This window comes from Anomaloglossus baeobatrachus, chromosome 10 (assembly GCF_048569485.1).
Source record: "Anomaloglossus baeobatrachus isolate aAnoBae1 chromosome 10, aAnoBae1.hap1, whole genome shotgun sequence".
Taxonomy (NCBI): domain Eukaryota; kingdom Metazoa; phylum Chordata; class Amphibia; order Anura; family Aromobatidae; genus Anomaloglossus; species Anomaloglossus baeobatrachus.
In genome coordinates this window covers 48,419,939-48,441,717 of record NC_134362.1, presented here as the reverse complement: position 1 = coordinate 48,441,717, position 21,779 = coordinate 48,419,939, and the positions used below count along the sequence as shown (strand labels likewise).

Sequence of the window (21,779 nt, the reverse complement as noted above, 5' to 3'; positions counted from 1 at the left end):
CTCCAGACTGGCGGCTAGATCCATAGTTGCAGTGGAAGACGGGGCTTCACTCAAAGATGCCACTGACAGACAGATGGAACTATGGTTGAAATCCATCTATGAAGCTATAGGAGCGTCTTTTGCTCCAGCATTCGCAGCCGTATGGGCACTCCAAGCTATCTCAGCTTGTCAGGCGCAGATTAATGCTGTAACACGTACATCTGCCCCGCAAGTGGTGTCCTTCACCAATCAGGCGTCGGCGTTTGCGTCCTACGCCATTAATGCTATCCTGGACTCTGCGAGCCGTATGGCGGTGGCATCCGCCAACTCGGTGGTACTCCGCAGGGCCATGTGGCTACGTGAATGGAAGGCAGATTCTGCTTCCAAAAAGTTCTTAACCGGTTTGCCATTGGCTGGCGACCGCTTGTTTGGTGAGCGATTGGATGAAATCATTAAACAATCCAAGGGAAAGGATTCATCCTTACCCCAGTCCAAACCAAACAGACCTCAACCACGGAAGGTACAATCGAGGTTTCGGTCCTTTCGGACCGCGGGCAGATCTCAATTTTCCTCGTCCAAAAGGCCTCAGAAAGATCAGAGGAACTCCGATGCATGGCGGTCTAAGTCACGTCCTAAAAAGACCGCCGGAGGAACCGCTCCCAAGGCGGCCTCCTCATGACTTTCGGCCCCCTCAAACCGTATCCTCGGTCGGTGGCAGGCTCTCCCGCTTTTGCGACACCTGGCTGCCACAAGTAAAAGACCGATGGGTGAGAGACATTCTATCTCACGGTTACAGGATAGAGTTCAACTCTCGTCCTCCGACTCGTTTCTTCAGAACATCTCCACCCCCCGACAGAGCCGAGGCTCTTATGCAGGCGGTGGGCACTCTGAAGGCGGAAGGAGTGGTGATCCCGGTTCCTCTTCAGCAACGGGGTCACGGTTTTTACTCCAACTTGTTCGTGGTGCCAAAAAAGGACGGATCCTTCCGTCCCGTTCTGGACCTAAAGCTGCTCAACAAGCATGTGAAAACCAGGCGGTTCCGGATGGAATCGCTTCGCTCCGTCATCGCCTCCATGTCCCAAGGAGATTTCCTGGCATCAATAGACATCAAAGATGCTTATCTCCACGTACCGATTGCGCCAGAGCATCAGCGCTTCCTGCGCTTCGCCATAGGGGACGAACACCTTCAGTTCGTGGCACTACCTTTTGGCCTGGCAACAGCCCCACGGGTCTTCACCAAGGTCATGGCAACAGTGGTGGCAATTCTACACTCTCAGGGACACTCGGTGATCCCTTACTTAGACGATCTACTTGTCAAGGCACCCTCTCAAGGGGCATGCCAACACAGCCTGGACATTGCTCTGGAAACTCTCCAGAGTTTCGGGTGGATCATCAATTTTCCAAAGTCAAATCTGACACCGGCCCAATCACTGACATATCTTGGGATGGAGTTTCATACTCTCTCAGCGATAGTGAAACTTCCGCTGAACAAACAGCGTTCACTACAGACAGGGGTGCAATCTCTCCTTCATGGTCAGTCACTCCCCCTGAGGCGCCTCATGCACTTCCTAGGGAAGATGGTGGCAGCAATGGAGGCAGTTCCTTTTGCGCAGTTTCATCTGCGCCCACTTCAATGGGACATTCTCCGCAAATGGGACAGGAAGTCGACGTCCCTCGACAGGAACGTCTCCCTTTCTCGGGCAGCCAAAGCTTCCCTTCAGTAGTGGCTTCTTCCCACTTCTCTGTCGAAGGGAAAATCCTTCCTGCCCCCTTCCTGGGCTGTGGTCACGACGGACGCGAGCCTGTCAGGGTGGGGAGCGGTCTTTCTCCACCATAGGGCTCAGGGGACTTGGACTCAGACAGAGTCCTCCCTTCAGATCAATGTTCTGGAGATAAGGGCAGTGTATCTTGCCCTAAAGGCGTTCCAGCCGTGGCTGGAAGGCAAACAGATCCGAATTCAGTCGGACAACTCCACAGCGGTGGCATACATCAACCACCAAGGCGGGACACGCAGTCGGCAAGCCTTCCAGGAAGTTCGGCGGATTCTGCTGTGGGTGGAAGCCACAGCCTCCACCATATCCGCAGTTCACATCCCGGGCGTGGAAAACTGGGAAGCAGACTTTCTCAGTCGCCAGGGCATGGACGCAGGGGAATGGTCCCTTCACCCGGACGTGTTTCAGGAGATCTGTTGCCGCTGGGGGATGCCGGACGTCGACCTAATGGCGTCCCGGCACAACAACAAGGTCCCGACGTTCATGGCACGGTCTCAAGATCACAGAGCTCTGGCGGCAGACGCCTTAGTTCAGGATTGGTCGCAGTTTCAACTCCCTTATGTGTTTCCTCCTCTGGCACTGTTGCCCAGAGTGTTACGCAAGATCAGGGCCGACTGTCGTCGCGCCATCCTCGTCGCTCCAGACTGGCCGAGGAGGTCGTGGTACCCGGATCTGTGGCATCTCACGGTCGGCCAACCGTGGGCACTCCCAGACCGACCAGACTTGCTGTCTCAAGGGCCGTTTTTCCATCTGAATTCTGCGGCCCTGAACCTGACTGTGTGGCCATTGAGTCCTGGATCCTAGCGTCTTCAGGATTATCTCAAGAGGTCATTGCCACCATGAGACAGGCTAGGAAACCAACGTCCGCCAAGATCTATCACAGGACGTGGAAAATATTCCTGTCGTGGTGCTCTGCTCAGGGTGTTTCTCCCTGGCCGTTTACCTTGCCCACTTTTCTGTCCTTCCTTCAATCCGGATTAGAAAAGGGTTTGTCACTGGGCTCTCTTAAGGGACAAGTCTCCGCGCTCTCTGTCTTTTTTCAGAAGCGCCTAGCCAGACTTCCACAGGTACGCACGTTCCTGCAGGGGGTTTGTCACATCGTCCCTCCTTACAAGCGTCCGTTAGAACCCTGGGATCTGAACAGGGTGCTGATGGTTCTTCAGAAACCACCGTTCGAGCCAATGAGGGATGTCTCTCTCTCACGCCTTTCACAGAAGGTGGTCTTCCTAGTGGCAGTCACATCACTTCGGAGAGTGTCTGAGCTAGCAGCGCTGTCATGCAAAGCCCCCTTCCTGGTGTTTCACCAGGACAAGGTGGTTCTGCGTCCGGTTCCGGAATTTCTCCCTAAGGTGGTATCCCCCTTTCATCTCAATCAGGATATCTCCTTACCCTCTTTTTGTCCTCATCCAGTTCACCAATGTGAAAAGGATTTGCACTTGTTAGATCTGGTGAGAGCACTCAGAATCTACATTTCTCGTACGGCGCCCCTGCGCCGCTCGGATGCACTCTTTGTCCTTGTCGCCGGCCAGCGTAAAGGGACACAAGCTTCCAAATCAACCCTGGCTCGCTGGATCAAGGAACCAATTCTCGAGGCTTATCGTTCCTCCGGGTTTCCGGTTCCCTCAGGGCTGAAGGCCCATTCTACAAGGGCCGTGGGAGCGTCCTGGGCTTTGCGGCACCAGGCTACGGCTCAACAGGTGTGTCAGGCGGCTACCTGGTCGAGCCTGCACACTTTCACGAAACACTATCAGGTGCATACCTATGCTTCGGCAGATGCCAGCTTAGGTAGGCGAGTCCTTCAGGCGGCGGTTGCCCACCTGTAGGACGGAGCCGGTTGCGGCTCTATTCTGAGGTATTATTTACCCACCCAGGGACTGCTTTTGGACGTCCCAATTGTCTGGGTCTCCCAATGGAGCGACAAAGAAGGGAATTTTGTTTACTTACCGTAAATTCCTTTTCTTCTAGCTCCAATTGGGAGACCCAGCACCCGCCCCTGTTTTTTGTGTACACATGTTGTTCATGTTGAATGGTTTCAGTTCTCCGATATTCCTTCGGATTGAATTTACTTTAAACCAATTATAATTTTTAACCTCCTTCTTGCTTTTGCACCAAAATTGAGGAGCCCGTGAGCACGGGGGGTGTATAGGCAGAAGGGGAGGGGCTTTACACTTTTAGTGTAATGCTTTGTGTGGCCTCCGGAGGCATAGCTATACAACCCAATTGTCTGGGTCTCCCAATTGGAGCTAGAAGAAAAGGAATTTACGGTAAGTAAACAAAATTCCCTTCTTATAGTTCCGACATGGGAGACCAGCACCCTCCCTGTTGCCTGTTGGCAGTTCTCTTGTTCCGTGTGTTTTCACCGGCTGTTGTTGTAGACAGAGGTTCCGGTTGTTCCGGGTTTTGCTCTATCTCTACTTGTGGGTGGATGTCCTCCTTCAGCTTTTGCACTAAACTGGCTAGGACTGGCTACCAGGGGGTGTATATGCTAGGAGGGAGGAGCTACACGTTTGAGTGTAGTACTTTGTGTGTCCTCCGGAGGCAGAAGCTATACACCCATGGTCTGGGTCTCCCATGTCGGAACTATAAGAAAAAGAATTTACGGTAAGTAAACAAAATTCTCTTTTTTTCTTTTCTTACTAAGTATACAACAGAATTATCATTTTCTGAAAACCTTGTCAGTTCTCATTGTCGTTCAGTTATGTTTTTACTTTTTCCCTATATCTATACAGCTACTGTCCTTGGACCTTAGCAGCAACAGACTCTATAAACTTGACCATATGTCAGAAATTCACCTTAAAGCTCCCAATCTGAAGATTCTTAACCTGTCTGAAAACTTGGTGAGTGCATTAATCTTTCTGTAAGACCCTATAAGTCAGGTATATACGATGTGTTCACAGAGCTGTCGCTCATCGTCAAAGACCATACATTGCACATGTGTTCTTTTAGTCAATGCGCTGTAACTTTGTGGTTACTTAGGTTGGAAAAAAAGCCCTCGATCCATCCAGTTCAACCTTCCTCCACCAATTCTACATTTTGTCCCTAGAGGCCGATATCGTGACAGATATCGCTAGCGTGGGTACCCGCCCCCATCGGTTGTGCGACACGGGAAAATCGCTGCCCGTGGCGCACAACATCGCGCGGACCCGTCACACTACTTACCTGCCCTGCGACGTCGCTGTGACCGGCGAACTGCCTCCTTTCTAAGGGAGCGGTTCGCTCAGCGTCACAGTGACGTCACTGAACCGCTGCCTAATAGAAGCGGAGGGGCGGAGATGAGCGGGACGAACATCCCACCCACCTCCTTCCTTCCGCATTGCGGGCGGGAGGCAGGTAAGGAGAGGTTCCTCGTTCCTGCGGTGTCACACAGAGTGATGTGTGCTGCCACAGGAGCGACGAACTACATCGTTACTGCAGCAGCAACGATATTCGAGAATCGACCCCCATGTCACCGATGAGCGATTTTGCACGTTTTTGCGACGATTCATAATCTCTCATAGGTGTCACACGCAACGGCATCGCTACAGCGGCCGGATGTGCGTCACAAATTCCGTGACCCCAGCGAGATCTCTTGAGCGATGTCGCAGCGTGTAAAGCGGCCTTAAGTCGTTTAAAACCAGCAATGTTATGTACGGAGGAAATCATCCAGCCCTGATATAAAAGTAGTATATAAAAACAGTCTGACTGCTCTAACTGTAAAGAACCCTTTCCTATTTGGCTGCCGGAATCGCTTTTCTTCCACTCGCAGTGAGTGCCTCCTGGTCCTTAGTATTGTCTTTGGAAGAAATAAGTCATGTGCCAGTCCTTTATATTGACCACACATATATTTATACATATACCGTATTTTTCGGACTATAAGACGCACCGGACTATAAGACGCACCCTGGTTTTAGAGGAGGAAAATGGGAAAATAAAACTTTAAGCAAAAAATGTGGTCATAACACACTGTTATGGGGCGAGGATCTGCTGCTGAAACTGTTATGGGGGTAATGTCCCCAAATTTTCTACTAAGGTACCCCATCCTGGTAATGATCCTCCTGCCTTGTATATGATCCTGCTATAAACCCCCATCCAGCCTGTTCACATACCCCCCCCATCCAGCCTGTTCACATACCCCCCCCATCCAGCCTGTTCACATACCCCCCCCATCCAGCCTGTTCACATACCCCCCCCATCCAGCCTGTTCACATACCCCCCCCATCCAGCCTGTTCACATACCCCCCCATCCAGCCTGTTCACATACCCCCCCCCATCCAGCCTGTTCACATATCCCCCCCTCCATCCAGCCTGTTCACATCCCCCCCCCCATCCAGCCTGTTCACATCCCCCCCCCATCCAGCCTGTTCACATCCCCCCCCCATCCAGCCTGTTCACATCCCCCCCCCATCCAGCCTGTTCACATCCGCCCCTCCATCCAGCCTGTTCACATCCCCCCCTCCATCCAGCCTGTTCACATCCGCCCCTCCATCCAGCCTGTTCACATCCGCCCCTCCATCCAGCCTGTTCACATCCCCCCCTCCATCCAGCCTGTTCACATACCCCCCCCATCCATCCTGTTCATATACTCCCATCCTATATGCCCCCATCGTGCTCATATACCATCCTGGTATATGGCCTGTATCCTATAGCACAGAGAAAAAAAATAAACGTTTATACTCACCTTTTCCTCACTCCCTGCAGCACCGATCATATCTTCCTCTCTGGCATGCTGACCTGTGTGTGTGGAGCCGTTCCCCTGCAGCACCGCGATGTCTTCCTGTCTGTGCCGATCAGCTGACCGGCTCAGCACAGATCAGCTGACCGGCACAAACAGGAAGACATCGCATGCTGCAGGGGGCGGCTCCACACACGGGGACGGGTGAGTGTACTGATTCACTGCACCCCGCGCTGGTAATGACGCGCGGAGAGCAGTGAATACAGCCGCACATGATCACTCCAGGCTGTAATTGCCAGGGGTGATCATGCCGGCTCTTTGCTATGCGCGCGTCCCCGCTCGTCCTCCCGTCCACCTGTCAGCGACGGCTTCTGCGCTGAGAGATGGCCGGGAGGATGGGCGTGCATATGTAATGAGCGGGCCCACGTGGTCACGGCAGGCGCTGCTGCTGCCTGCTCGTGCCCCCGATGACCCGCTCCACCACAGCACCCTCGTTCCCGGCCGCAGCCCTATAGTCAGACCATAAGACGCACCCCCAACTTTCCCCCAACATTTGGGGGAAAAAAAGTGCGTCTTATGGTCCGAAAAATACGGTAAATGAGATCTTCCCTGAGACGTCTTTTTTCTAAGCTAAACATATCTCACTTTTTCAACCTGTCATCATACGGGCGGCCTCCATTCCTTGTAGTAGTCTAGTTTTCCGCCTTTGAACTGACTCTAACTTCTGAATGTCCTTCTTAAAATGTGGAACCCAAAACTGGATCCCATAATCCAGATGTGGCCTTACAAGTGATTTATAGAGGGGTAACAATACGTTGGGATCGCGGGATCTAATCTCTTTTTATACACCCTAGAATCTTGTTTGCTTTAGCAGCTGCTGCCTGACATTGAGTGCTGCTGCTCAGCTTATTTGTAATGAGAATACACAAGTCCTTCTCCTGTTCTGTAGTCCCGAGTTTACTTCCATGTAATGTATACGCAGCTATAGGATTACTCCGTCCTAGGTGCATTACTTTACATTTATCAACATTAAATCTCATTTGCCAAGTGTCTGCCCATAATGTGACGTTTGCAAAACTGAGGCACGTAATATTAGGTACAACTTTGTTACACGCCTTCAGCTGAAGGTTTGCAGTTCTTTGAAGATGTAGTAAACAACCTGCTTCTGGACTTGTGATGGGGACCGCTAATGATTTTCAAGGAGGCATTTGTTTACTGCCGATGCAAAAATGACCTGTGCCTTTTTTTTTTTGTGTCCCCTATGTTCAGTTGAAGTCTGAAAAGGATCTGGATAATATAAAAGGACTTAAACTGGAAATGCTATGGCTAGCCGGGAACCCGCTCTGCAAATTCTTCAAAGACCAAACTGTATACATCAGGTCAGTCCGGGACTTTACCCCGACTTGAAGCAATTAGTATTCTGTGCAGTACGGTTTTTCTATATTACCTGTGCCGCTGATTGATGGGGGTCCAGGTCCTGAGACCTCCACCCATTGCACTAAACACTGTTATAAAGTGTGCAGCTCCTGCAGCAGTGCACAGAACGGTGCAAGGGCTCAATAGAAACTGTGGTCAGTACACTGCTCTTTTGAGATTGAGAGAACAGAATCTATTTTGTTCATATAGTTTCCACCTTGTCTTATAAGTAATGTCAGCATTCAGCTAACACTAATGGGCGGGGAAGTCTCACATTTCTGCTCATGCCCCTACTGCTTTTATTGGTGCATAGTTCAGAAGGACAAGGCCTTTGCCTGTGATCCTAAATAAACTGGTCACATGCATTAACAAAGGAGCATTGTAAGAGTGCGCTGTATTGATTTCTTGAGCGCTCGTAACGCATATCTTATTCATTTGATGTTCAAAAGGCATAGGAGGAGTGTATTTCGCTCATAAGACATACTATTAAGCCCCTACATCTCCCCGTTCACTTGTGGTGTTTTTAATTGATTGGTAGGGGTGTCAGGACCTGGACCGCCATTGACCAACAAAACGTCTCGTAAACACTTACTGAGCACAACACCCCTTATTGTCTGTCATTACACTAGAATGGGCAGCTGGGACCGCCTGTGCAACCTAGTGATAAGCATAGCACAAATGGCCAGAAAAGGCAACCTAACGATAAGCAATGGCAAGAATGGCCAGCAAAGGCGACCTAGTGAAAAGCACTGCACAAATGGCCGCAACAGGCTGCCTAATGATAAGCATTGCACGAATGGCTGCAACAGGAGACCTAGTGAAAAGCATTACACAAATGGCCGCAACAGGCAGCCAAATGATAAGCATTGCACGAATGGCCGGAATAAGCAACCTAGTGGTAAGCATTGCACGAATGGTGACCTAGTGATGAGCATTGCACGAATGGCCTGAAAAGGTGACCTCTCGTGATAAGCATTGCAAGAATGGCCGGAACAGGCGACCTAGTGATAAGCATTGCACAAATGGCCGGAACAGGCAGACTTGCACTTGTCAGACTTATAATCTTTTATTTCATTTCTAAGTTACACTATAGTCCAGCTGGTCCACCTAGGATTAGGTGAGCAGACTAAGAATGACATGCTGGTATTTTTACATATTTTATATCCCGAGACCTTTTGTTGAGAATAAAATGAGCTGCTTATTAAAATACTGGACTGTCAGCTTTCTAAACGGCATAAAAGTTACTGTGGCTTCATGTGTGTGAGACAGTTATCTGATGAAGCGCCAGCAGTGGGGCGCACACTTACCGGCAGTTATCTGATGAAGCGCCAGCAGTGGGGCGCACACTTACCGGCAGGCTTTAGTCCCTACCTTTTGGCCTCTAGGGCTGTCATATAATTATTCTCTTGAGGCACAACACTTAAGTTCTCCATCATTGGTTCGATATCAAGAACTGATCAATTATGAACCCTATTTATCAATAGTGATGAAGCAAATAAAGAGCTACCCAATAATTTTCTATCTAGGCAATATTTATATATTGTACTTTTCCATACACACTTGCAACACTCATTTGTGTCATTTTTCTCTTTTTTTTTTTTTAGTTTTCCTTACCCAATTTCCTTCTTCTTTTCCACATTATCATTACCTTCCATTCTCCTCCATTTATGCCATGACACATTTCATTCCTTACTCGTGCCGCGCGATAATGCCTATAGGCAGTGCATCTATGAGTCCTTGCCGTCTGCTCTCCGTATCTTCCTCCGGCTCCTCCTGGTGCTTTGGCTTGGAGAACTCAATTATTGCCTTTCAATCGAGATCACTTGTTGCTCTTTTCGTACAGAACTTGCCGGCGCCTCCCTCATTTTATTTTTTTTTTTTTTTTGTGACGCATTGTGGTTGTTTGGTCCATGACGGGTAAGTTTCCCCTAGCGGGAGCAACCTAAGGCAGACCTCACAACAGCCACGAGAAGACGAAGACTGAGGGAGGTGGCTGAGACGTGACGTCTAAAGCATGCCCATCTGTGTAACCCTCGGGTGTCTGGAGCCCTCCTTGCCAGGAGGGTGGGCTGAGTGCCCTCAAAGACGTAGGGTGTACGATACCTACTAATGAGACACTTAGCCCAATTCAGCAGCGCTCCCATGCTGAGGAGTGGATAAATGAATGCTGGAACCTGCCTAGAAACGTGGAGCAAAGCAGATTTAATGTGGAGGAGCTGGAGGTTGATGGGCATCAGATGTGGCATACGGTTCTCCAATTCTGCCGTAGGCTTGTACCCGTGGTTATCATTGCTTTCTCTTCTCCACTGGCGATTCTGCCACGTTGGTTTCCCCTCTGCTTACCATACCTTGCCACACAATGCCACGTGCACCTACATCATCATTCATTGTCATCTTTTCTACTCCTTTTCCTTTTAACTTCTCATCATCATCATCACATTGTTTTTGTTTTATTTGATCAATCACTGACCATTTAGGTTGCCTCAAGGGTATGTGAACAAAACATAAAATCAGACCTTTGTATGGTAGCTCGCCATAACCAGTGTGTCCATACGTGACCGTATTGTAAGGATTGATATGTCCAGTGGCACAATAAACCCGCCACTCACCCAGCCAGCCAGCCAGTGTATGCCGTATAAGCTCGCTGGCCTTGCTCTGTACTTGTGCGCCATCTCTGTATTGTATTCATCTGACCACACAGAGAAAGAAGCCTCTGACGTCAATGCTGAGCCTGATGCGAGCTGACCTTCGTTTTCTAAAAAGCAGTCATTTCTTTGCAAATCATTGATTGCGAAATGTCACTTAGTCTGTTGCTATCTGTAACAATACCATGCATCAGAGTTCAGGTCTCGTCTCCCAGTGGGCCAGTTGCAGCGCATGTTAGGCTATTCCTATATATGGCAGGGCAGCAGTTCCACATCCCATTAGCAGAGACAAGTGCTTCTTGAGCTCCGGCCATCAGGGTGTTGCAGAGGATCGGCCATGGCGGGTCTGGTCACACTATTTTGACGGAACTAATATTCTCTGTGTTCCTGTTTTTGTCCGTCGAACCTGCGGATTTTGCCCTGGATGACAGTGCCATGCGAGAACGCTTTCCCAAACTGCTGCAGCTGGTGAGATCACTATGTATTGTCTGTGTAATCGTTACTTGATGATTTATGAATGGCTTCTAATCGCGTAAAATTAACATCATTTTCTTTATCCATCCTTGACTCCTCCACTACTCTTCTACAACTATAACTTTCATCCCTGTCTTTGTTCTATACCTCCTTCCTTTTTTATTTTTTTCCTTCTGCCTTTACCACTTTACTACGCTTTAAATAGGACGGACATGACCTTCCTCCACCGATCACATTTGATGTAGAAACCCCAACAACACTGCCTCCTTCCAAGGTACAATTGTCTGGATTTTTTTTTTAATACATTTTGTTATTTTTCCTGGTCCCATTGCTTTCTGATCAGTATCCAATAATTTTTTTTTTTTCAGGGCAGTTATCTTGCAAGCGATGATATTAAAACTCTGGTTTTGCGATTTCTTCAACAGTAAGTAGATCTGGACTTCCTATTAAAGGGAACCTGTCACCAGATTTGGCGACTATAAGCTGCAGCCACCATCAGTGAGCTCTTATATACAGCATGCTAGAATATTGTATATAACAGCCCAGGCTGCTGTGTAGAATGTAAAAAAACACTTTTATTATACTCCCCTAAGGGGCTCTCCGGTCCGGTGGCTGTCGCCGCTCTCCGGTCCGGTGGCTGTCGCCGCTCTCCGGTCCGGTGGCTGTCGCCGCTCTCCGGTCCGGTGGCTGTCGCCGCTCTCCGGTCCGGTGGCTGTCGCCGCTCTCCGGTCCGGTGGCTGTCGCCGCTCTCCGGTCCGGTGGCTGTCGCCGCTCTCCGGTCCGGTGGCTGTCGCCGCTCTCCGGTCCGGTGGCTGTCGCCGCTCTCCGGTCCGGTGGCTGTCGCCGCTCTCCGGTCCGGTGGCTGTCGCCGCTCTCCGGTCCGGTGGCTGTCGCCGCTCTCCGGTCCGGTGGCTGTCGCCGCTCTCCGGTCCGGTGGCTGTCGCCGCTCTCCGGTCCGGTGGCTGTCGCCGCTCTCCGGTCCGGTGGCTGTCGCCGCTCTCCGGTCCGGTGGCTGCCGCCGCTCTCCGGTCCGGTGGCTGTCGCCGCTCTCCGGTCCGGTGGCTGCCGCCGCTCTCCGGTCCGGTGGCTGCCGCCGCTCTCCGGTCCGGTGGCTGCCGCCGCTCTCCGGTCCGGTGGCTGCCGCCGCTCTCCGGTCCGGTGGCTGCCGCCGCTCTCCGGTCCGGTGGCTGCCGCCGCTCTCCGGTCCGGTGGCTGCCGCCGCTCTCCGGTCCGGTGGCTGCCGCCGCTCTCCGGTCCGGTGGCTGCCGCCGCTCTCCGGTCCGGTGGCTGCCGCCGCTCTCCGGTCCGGTGGCTGCCGCCGCTCTCCGGTCCGGTGGCTGCCGCCGCTCTCCGGTCCGGTGGCTGCCGCCGCTCTCCGGTCCGGTGGCTGCCGCCGCTCTCCGGTCCGGTGGCTGCCGCCGCTCTCCGGTCCGGTGGCTGCCGCCGCTCTCCGGTCCGGTGGCTGCCGCCGCTCTCCGGTCCGGTGGCTGCCGCCGCTCTCCGGTCCGGTGGCTGCCGCCGCTCTCCGGTCCGGTGGCTGCCGCCGCTCTCCGGTCCGGTGGCTGCCGCCGCTCTCCGGTCCGGTGGCTGCCGCCGCTCTCCGGTCCGGTGGCTGCCGCCGCTCTCCGGTCCGGTGGCTGCCGCCGCTCTCCGGTCCGGTGGCTGCCGCCGCTCTCCGGTCCGGTGGCTGCCGCCGCTCTCCGGTCCGGTGGCTGCCGCCGCTCTCCGGTCCGGTGGCTGCCGCCGCTCTCCGGTCCGGTGGCTGCCGCCGCTCTCCGGTCCGGTGGCTGCCGCCGCTCTCCGGTCCGGTGGCTGCCGCCGCTCTCCGGTCCGGTGGCTGCCGCCGCTCTCCGGTCCGGTGGCTGCCGCCGCTCTCCGGTCCGGTGGCTGCCGCCGCTCTCCGGTCCGGTGGCTGCCGCCGCTCTCCGGTCCGGTGGCTGCCGCCGCTCTCCGGTCCGGTGGCTGCCGCCGCTCTCCGGTCCGGTGGCTGCCGCCGCTCTCCGGTCCGGTGGCTGCCGCCGCTCTCCGGTCCGGTGGCTGCCGCCGCTCTCCGGTCCGGTGGCTGCCGCCGCTCTCCGGTCCGGTGGCTGCCGCCGCTCTCCGGTCCGGTGGCTGCCGCCGCTCTCCGGTCCGGTGGCTGCCGCCGCTCTCCGGTCCGGTGGCTGCCGCCGCTCTCCGGTCCGGTGGCTGCCGCCGCTCTCCGGTCCGGTGGCTGCCGCCGCTCTCCGGTCCGGTGGCTGCCGCCGCTCTCCGGTCCGGTGGCTGCCGCCGCTCTCCGGTCCGGTGGCTGCCGCCGCTCTCCGGTCCGGTGGCTGCCGCCGCTCTCCGGTCCGGTGGCTGCCGCCGCTCTCCGGTCCGGTGGCTGCCGCCGCTCTCCGGTCCGGTGGCTGCCGCCGCTCTCCGGTCCGGTGGCTGCCGCCGCTCTCCGGTCCGGTGGCTGCCGCCGCTCTCCGGTCCGGTGGCTGCCGCCGCTCTCCGGTCCGGTGGCTGCCGCCGCTCTCCGGTCCGGTGGCTGCCGCCGCTCTCCGGTCCGGTGGCTGCCGCCGCTCTCCGGTCCGGTGGCTGCCGCCGCTCTCCGGTCCGGTGGCTGCCGCCGCTCTCCGGTCCGGTGGCTGCCGCCGCTCTCCGGTCCGGTGGCTGCCGCCGCTCTCCGGTCCGGTGGCTGCCGCCGCTCTCCGGTCCGGTGGCTGCCGCCGCTCTCCGGTCCGGTGGCTGCCGCCGCTCTCCGGTCCGGTGGCTGCCGCCGCTCTCCGGTCCGGTGGCTGCCGCCGCTCTCCGGTCCGGTGGCTGCCGCCGCTCTCCGGTCCGGTGGCTGCCGCCGCTCTCCGGTCCGGTGGCTGCCGCCGCTCTCCGGTCCGGTGGCTGCCGCCGCTCTCCGGTCCGGTGGCTGCCGCCGCTCTCCGGTCCGGTGGCTGCCGCCGCTCTCCGGTCCGGTGGCTGCCGCCGCTCTCCGGTCCGGTGGCTGCCGCCGCTCTCCGGTCCGGTGGCTGCCGCCGCTCTGATGGATCTCAGTTAGGTTGAACTCTTAACCAGAGGTCACTTGTTGCCTATTGCCTGGCCTAATTGGTGTGGATCAACTGCATGCATAAAGACACAGTCGGATGTGAAATCTCTTCTTGATCACAGTAAAAATGGCAGCCAAGAGAACAGGAAAGACCATGCGGCCTCTGATATAGGCTAGGGGTGTACACCAGTTCGGATATGCCCATTTAGTGGGGGACAGTTCATGGGCTAGCCAATGGGGAGATCATTGTTGCTGCTCATGGGTGCATCTGACGTCAGTGCATGAATCCATGGTGTCATCTGATCTGTGGGTTGGTCCTCTAGGTTGGCCAGTAGGTCTTTTCCTTACATGGTGGTCTTACATCTGGACATTCCTTGCATTCCAGGCAAGGTATGGAGATCAGGAGGAGGTGGTTATCCTCAAATCTGTGTTGTGTATGATCTGAAAAGCTGACTTTTGTAAGGCAAATTGACACGCTTCTCACAATTCCCTGTTAAGAGATTAATCAAGTATTTGATGGAAAGGTCCTCCTCAACACTTCTACCCAGCCCAGTGTGCATGAGGTGTCCTAAGTCATCCACCCAGGCCGACACTGCAGTCCTGCGCACGCACTCTTTGATGTGCCCTGCCGAAGGCAGGTTTGGTGCATTTTTGGGGCTGATTTACCACGTTTAGGCCTGCGGTTTTGTCCCTGAGGTTTTTCAACATTGAACACAGGGAAAAACGCAGAAAAGAAGTGACATGCTGCTTCTTTTTGCTGCAGAAATTCTGCAGCAAAACCTATAAGGAAAAAAACCCGCAGTGTGCGCACAGAATTTTGGATTTCTCATACTTTGCTGGGGAAGGACTGCAGGAAGCTTATGATAAAAACTGCACTAATTCTGCAGCAAAAACTGCAGCAAATCCGCAGCAAAAAAAAGTGTGCGCACAGGGCCTAATACCATGCATTACCAGACCTAAATGTTACATTGTAGCAAACTGGATTTATACAATCATGTTCACACTTTAAAAGGAATTAGACCCTTTTTTTCCCCCTCTTTCGCTGTGTCTTTATCCTAGGGCTATATTACGCTAGACCCATATTCAGTAAGGATGAGGTTTCTGAACATTTAGCGAGAGCTTCTGCTTTCCTAACTTTAAATACAGTGTGTCCACCCATATCCTGTCCACTGCCATTAACTTAAAAACGGAGGCAGCTATAGGCATAGAAGTGGTGTCTAGGTATAGTAAAGTAGCCATGCGCTACGCAATGAAACCACCTATAGCGCCGCCTGGTGGAAAACAATGGAGTTAGCATTTTTATCTCGAAAACGAAACGAGATAGAGAAAAAAAAAAGTGAATTAAAAAATTGTAGGGCATCATCAATTCAATACGAATCGACACCTTGCATACAGAAATGCTATGATTAGAAGGTGTAAAACTCACAAGGCTGCGGACGTGAAACTGCACCTCATGGAGACCTTCCTACAAGTCATTGGGTATGGTGGCTGCGTGGCCTCCACGCTCACCTGACCTGACCCCATTGGACTTCTTTCTGTGAGGTCACATCAAACAGCAGGTGTATGCGACCCCTCCACCAACATTGCAGGACCTACGACGACGTATCCCAGATGCTTGTGCAAATGTGTCACCTACCATATTGCACAACGTGCAGCAAGATGCATATGTTGTCCAGAGTCCAGATGTGCATTGCAGCTGACGGGGGCTACTTTGAGCATCAAAGTTAAATGAGCGCCATATGCGTGACCAGCATTCAGTGTTTTGGGGGGGGTCATGGGTTTCATATCATAGCATTTCTGTATGCAAGGTGTCGATTCGTATTGAATTGATGATGCCCTACAACTTTGTAATTCACTTTTTTTTCTCCATCTCGTTCCGTTTTCGAGAAAAAAAATGCTAACTCCGTTGTTTTCCACCAGGTGGCGCTATAGGTGGCTTCATTGCGTAGCGCATGGCTACTTTACTATACCTAGGCACCATTTCTATGCCTATAGCTGCCGCCGTTCTCAAGTTAATGGCGGTGGACACACTGTATATTAAAAGGGTTGTCCACTACTCCTAAATGGCTTACTTATGCAAAGGATAGATGATCAGTGGAGGTCTATTACCCCCATAATCATCAGTTATCACCTCCAGCGATGGTCGGATGCAGTAGTGTATATAGTGTAACACTGTGGTAGCCACTGTCACGTACTGCCGCTTCTGCGGAAGAGGAGCTGATCTGATGCTACAAGAGTCAGCGCAGTGCATGGGATGATTGTGAGAGGAAGAGGAATTACAGTGTATTGCAATTAACCATACTGATATCAGTTTCCTTTTTTAGTTAAAATAGACCTGACTATTAAATACTCTTCTTTTTTTTTTTTCTTGCTTTGCCTTTTGCAGATATTATGCATGCTACGATAGTGAAGATCGTCAAGGCCTCCTTAATGTATACCACGATGAAGCTTGCTGTTCGCTCAGCATTCCCTTTCAGATGGGACAGAATCCCTCCAGGTGAGTCTTGCTCCTTCCTCCCCTTCTTCCTACTGTTTCTTGTCTTCTCTCTAATGTCTTCTTCTCTCTCCATGTAGGAGCAGTCTCGGGGAGTATTTCAACTTCAGCAGAAATATAAAAAGATTACGTGATCCAAGTAAGAATAGAGTTTTCAGTTATTCTTAATGGTGTGGAAAAACTGTCGGAATAATACTAGTGTAAAGCAAAATCATTTTTTTTTCCCTTTTTAGCACTCCGCTTTAAACTGCTGAAATACAAGCGCCTTAATGTTGTCAGCCTTCTGAATGAGCTCCCGCGTACGCAGCATGACCTCAATTCATTTGTAGTAGACATCACTGCGCAGTCTGTGAGTATGCCGCCATCAGGTTTCTTTTTTTCTTTCACTTTCTGTTTTAAATAACTCGTCCACTCTTCTTCAGGGTTTCTTTTAACTCTTGAAATATCGCGTTATAGCTCACTAATAGGATTTTTTTTCTTCTCACAGAACACGCTACTATGTTTTGTTGTGAATGGTGTATTTAAAGGTGCGTATCTTCAGCTTCATTAGCTTTTCTCTTTCGTTATGTGCTGTTAGTAGGAAAGAAGTTTTGAATAAGTAAGGTCAAAGTTATCAAGCGCCGTACGGGAACCACTAAGGCCGCTTTTACACTGTGTTCTTCTCCCCGTTCAGTGGCTGTTGAGGCTTCTGTCTGAACCCCCCGCAAAACTGGTTTCGGACGTATGCGCCGATGGGCCATTGACTATAACGTTGCAGATGGAGTCACAATGTGCTCTTTCTTTATCGTTCCTTCCATGGGAGACCCAAACCATGGGTGTATAGCTAGCGCCTCCGGAGGACACACAAAGTACTACACTCAAACGTGTAGCTCCTCCCTCCGGGCTATATACACTCCCTGGATGACAATCTATCCAGTTCAATACTTTGTGTTTCAGGAGGAACACACACTTGCATTCTCTGATATTTTTTTCTCATTTTTATTTTTTTTTAAAGATTTGGAAGAAAAGCGGGTCCAGTCTGGACTCCCGGCATGTCCCTTCACACCCCACTCTGTTGGCGGTGCTGTTAAGGTTGACTTTATAAGGCTGGAGCCTTCACATGCCGCGCTCCTTCACATCCTCTAAGAGGCTCTGGGTTGAAGTGGGAGCCTCCACGGTCCTCTCTGCTTGCAGACGACCGGTCTCCATCCGCAGCCCTGTCTGGTCCCTGCTGGAAGGAGCATTTACCCCCCTCTCCAGGGACATGGCCCTGTGTCTCAAAGCTAAGTATAGAGACGTTTTTCAGGGGTCCCGGGTACTTTTATTAGGGGGACAGTATGTGTGTTAACGTTATGGTACTTTCCGGCCGATTCTGGGGATTTCCCCTGAGAACCGCGCCGACGGTGCCTGCTCGTCGGCCGCATTGTTAAATCTAGGCCCCGGCTTCTGTTTGGGCCTAGTTTCGGTTTCGGCTTCTCTGTATGTTTTGCATACAGTGCCGCCCACCGCCCGGCCAGCAGAGGGGAGGGCACTCCTCCTTGGGGAGATGTCCCCTCCCCTGTCTGTCGTCCTGTATCTCTCTGCCCTCCGTTTTTCCCGCTCCTGGGCTTATACACGCCCCCCCTCCTTTTCCCAGCGCCATTTTCTCAGCGTTCTTGCGCTAGAGGGAGCTGGATGCTGCAGCTGCATTCTATCAGGAAGGCTAACGCTTCACAGGGGAGCGGTGGAATCCGGAGGGCACACAGAGAGCACGGGCTGGTAAGCCACAACCTCTGGTTGTGGACTTTTATTACACTCTCAGGCATTCTACAGGAGTGTATTCTGGCTGCAGAGCCTCCACCATCAGCAGCATGTCTGTCACTAGGAGCAAGGCTGCAAACATGTATGCTATATGCACTGCTTGCAAGCTCATTCTGCCAGAGCCAAGCACATACCCACATTGTGATGCCTGTGCTAATATGGTTGTGTCTCAGCCTGGAGCCTCCGCAGGGGTCCCTCCGGCTGCTTTGGCCCCGGTGGCTGAACCCCCGGCTTGGGTAGCATCTTTTTCATCTCCCCGTCTTTTGCGGCAGTGTGGGCTCTCAAGGCAGTCTCTGCCTCTCTGGAGGAGATGCATTCCCTCACCAGGGACTCTATGCCTGAGCTGGAGACCTTAACTTCTCGAGCTTCGGCTTTTGCATCCTACGCCATGTCTGCCATCCTGGAGGTTTCTCACCGCATGGCGGTGGCCTCCGCTAACTCCCTCGCGATCCGCAGGATCTTGTGGCTTCGAGAGTGGAAAGCAGACGCTTCCTCAAAAAAGTACCTTGCGAGTCTCCCTTTTGCTGGGTCCAGGCTGTTTGGGGAACAGCTGGATGACATAATCAAGGAGGCTACTGGCGGGAAGAGTATTTCCTTGCCTCAAACTAAGGCCAGGAAACCTGTCCAGGGCAGGATCCAATCGAGGTTTCGTTCCTTTCGTTCCTCTAACTGGTCATCCTCGAAGCCCTCGGCCGCGTCCACTACCGCAGCCAAGGATCGTAAACCAAACTGGCGCGCAAAGCCGCGTCCTCAAAAGACCGGAGGAGCCGCTGCCACTAAGGCGGCCTCCTCTTGACTACCTGGCGGCGCCAGCAACGTCCTTGGTCGGTGGCAGGCTCTCCCACTTTGGAGACGTGTGGTTCCAACACGTCACCGATCAGTGGGTGCGGGATATTATCTCCCACGGCTACAGGATAGAATTTTCTTCCAGCCCGCCAAACAGATTTTTTCTGTCCACACCCCCTTGCTCCAAGGCCGCCGCCTTCTCTCAGGCCGTGGCCTCCCTGCAGGCCAACGGGGTAATTGTTCCGGTTCCCGCCCGGGAACGGTTCAGCGGTTTCTACTCAAGCCTCTTTCTAGTCCCCAAGAAGGACGGTTCCTCCCGGCCCATCCTGGACCTCAAGCTTCTCAACAAGCATGTTCAGGTGCGGCACTTTCGCATGGAATCTCTGAGATCGGTCATTGCCTCAATGACCCAAGGAGATTTTCTGGCATCCATCGACATCAGAGATGCCTATCTGCATGTGCCTATTGCGGTCTCACACCAGCGTTGGCTACGCTTTGCAATCGGAGAGGAACATTTCCAGTTCGTGGCTCTTCCCTTTGGCTTAGCCACGGCCCCTCGGGTGTTCACCAAGGTCATGGCAGCAGTGGTTGCAGTCCTGCACCTCCAGGGATTGGCAGTTATTCCTTACCTGGACGACCTTCTAGTCAAGGCCTCATCCAGTGTAGACTGCCAGCGGAGTGTCTCTCTCACTGTCGCCACGCTAGTTCAGTTCGGGTGGCTTGTCAACCTGCCCAAGTCCACTCTGACCCCGACCCAGGTACTTTTGTACCTAGGAATGCAGTTCGAGACTCTGCCGGCACTTGTCAAGTTGCCCTTAGTCAAACAGCAGTCCCTTCGTCTGGCGGTGCGCTCTCTGCTGAGGCACCGCCGTCATTCCATCAGACACCTCATGCGGGTGCTGGGTCAGATGGTGGCGTCAATGGAAGCGGTTCCCTTTGCCCAGTTCCATCTGCGTCCCTTGCAGCTGGACATTCTCCGCTGTTGGGACAAGCGGATCTCTTCCTTGGACAGGCTGGTGGCTCTGTCATCTCAGACCAGGAACTCCCTTCAGTGGTGGCTTCAGCCCCTCTCCCTGTCACAGGGACACTCCTTCCTGACTCCGTCCTGGGTGATACTCACCACGGATGCCAGCCTCTCCGGTTGGGGAGCGGTATTTCTTCATCACCGAGCACAGGGCACTTGGACTCCGTCCGAATCAGCCCTCCCGATCAATGTGCTGGAGATCAGAGCTGTGTTTCTAGCTCTCCTAGCCTTTCACCACCTGTTGGCGGGCAAGCACATTCGGGTTCAGTCGGACAACGCGACAGCGGTTGCCTACATCAATCACCAGGGCGGGACTCACAGCCGTCTGGCGATGTTGGAGGTTCAACGAATCCTCCAGTGGACGGAGGACTCCAAGTCCACCATATCTGCAGTCCACATCCCAGGCGTGGAAAACTGGGAGGCCGATTATCTCAGCCGTCAAACCGTGGACGGCGGCGAGTGGGCCCTGCATCCGTCAGTGTTCAGATCGATCTGCCGCAAGTGGGGCACTCCTGAAGTGGATCTGATGGCATCCCGGCACAACAACAAGGTTCCGGTTTACGTGGCTCGCTCCCACGATCCTCAGGCCTTCACAGCAGACGCGCTGGTCCAAGATTGGTCTCAGTTCCGTCTGGCCTATGTGTTTCCCCCTCTAGCGCTCTTGCCCAGGGTTCTGCGCAAGATCGGTACGGAGGGCCGTCGAGTCATACTCATTGCTCCGGATTGGCCCAGGCGAGCTTGGTACCCAGACCTGCTCCGCCTGTCCGTAGAGGTGCCGTGGCATCTCCCGGACCGCCCAGACCTTCTCTCTCAAGGTCCGTTCTTCCGCCAGAATTCTGCGGCTCTCAGATTGACGGCGTGGCTCTTGAGTCCTGGATCCTGACGGCTTCAGGCATTCCCCCTGAGGTCATCTCCACCATGACTCAGGCTCGGAAGTCTTCCTCAGCCAAGATTTACCACAGGACTTGGAGACTTTTCCTGTCCTGGTGTCGCTCTTCCGGCCGTGCCCCTTGGCCGTTCTCCTTGCCGACCATCCTGTCTTTTCTACAGTCAGGCCTACAGTTAGGTCTGTCCCTCAATTCCCTCAAGGGACAGGTGTCTGCTTTGTCGGTATTGTTCCAGCGGCGTATCGCCCGACTGGCTCAGGTGCGCACCTTCATGCAGGGCGCATCTCACATCATCCCTCCTTACCGGCGGCCCTTGGATCCCTGGGACCTTAATCTGGTCCTCACGGCCTTACAGAAACCCCCTTTTGAGCCTCTCAGGGAGGTTCCCTTGTCTAGACTTTCACAGAAAGTTGTCTTTCTAGTAGCCATAACTTCTCTCAGGAGAGTTTCTGATTTGGCTGCGCTTTCTTCGGAATCCCCCTTTTTGGTGTTTCACCAAGACAAGGTGGTTCTTCGTCCGACTCCGGACTTTCTCCCTAAGGTGGTGTCTTCCTTCCACCTTAACCAGGACATTTCATTGCCCTCTCTTTGTCCGGCCCCTGTGCATCGCTTTGAGAAGGCGTTGCACACCTTGGATTTGGTGCGGGCGCGCCGAATCTATGTGTCACACACCGCCGTTTTTCGGCGGTGCACCTCACTTTTTGTGCTAACCACGGGTCAGCGCAAGGGTCTCTCTGCTTCTAAGCCGACCCTAGCTCGTTGGATTAGGTCGGCTATCGCCGATGCCTACCAGTGTTCTCAGGCGCCTCCCCCGCCGGGGATTAAGGCGCACTCGACCAGAGCTGTCGGTGCCTCCTGGGCTTTCAGG

At 53.3% G+C, this 21,779-nt stretch overlaps 1 protein-coding gene across 1 annotated transcript in view; it reads left to right on the top strand.

Annotated features, from left to right (window-relative positions):
• The window catches only part of NXF1 (nuclear RNA export factor 1), a 173,889-nt gene that overhangs the window by 106,188 nt on the left and 45,922 nt on the right, over nucleotides 1–21,779 (top strand). Inside the window, 9 exon segments of the mRNA XM_075326585.1 lie at nucleotides 4,481–4,588; nucleotides 7,672–7,781; nucleotides 10,895–10,931; nucleotides 11,143–11,211; nucleotides 11,306–11,361; nucleotides 16,328–16,438; nucleotides 16,516–16,574; nucleotides 16,669–16,784; nucleotides 16,923–16,962. Of these exon segments, the coding sequence (XP_075182700.1) occupies nucleotides 4,481–4,588; nucleotides 7,672–7,781; nucleotides 10,895–10,931; nucleotides 11,143–11,211; nucleotides 11,306–11,361; nucleotides 16,328–16,438; nucleotides 16,516–16,574; nucleotides 16,669–16,784; nucleotides 16,923–16,962 (706 nt within the window).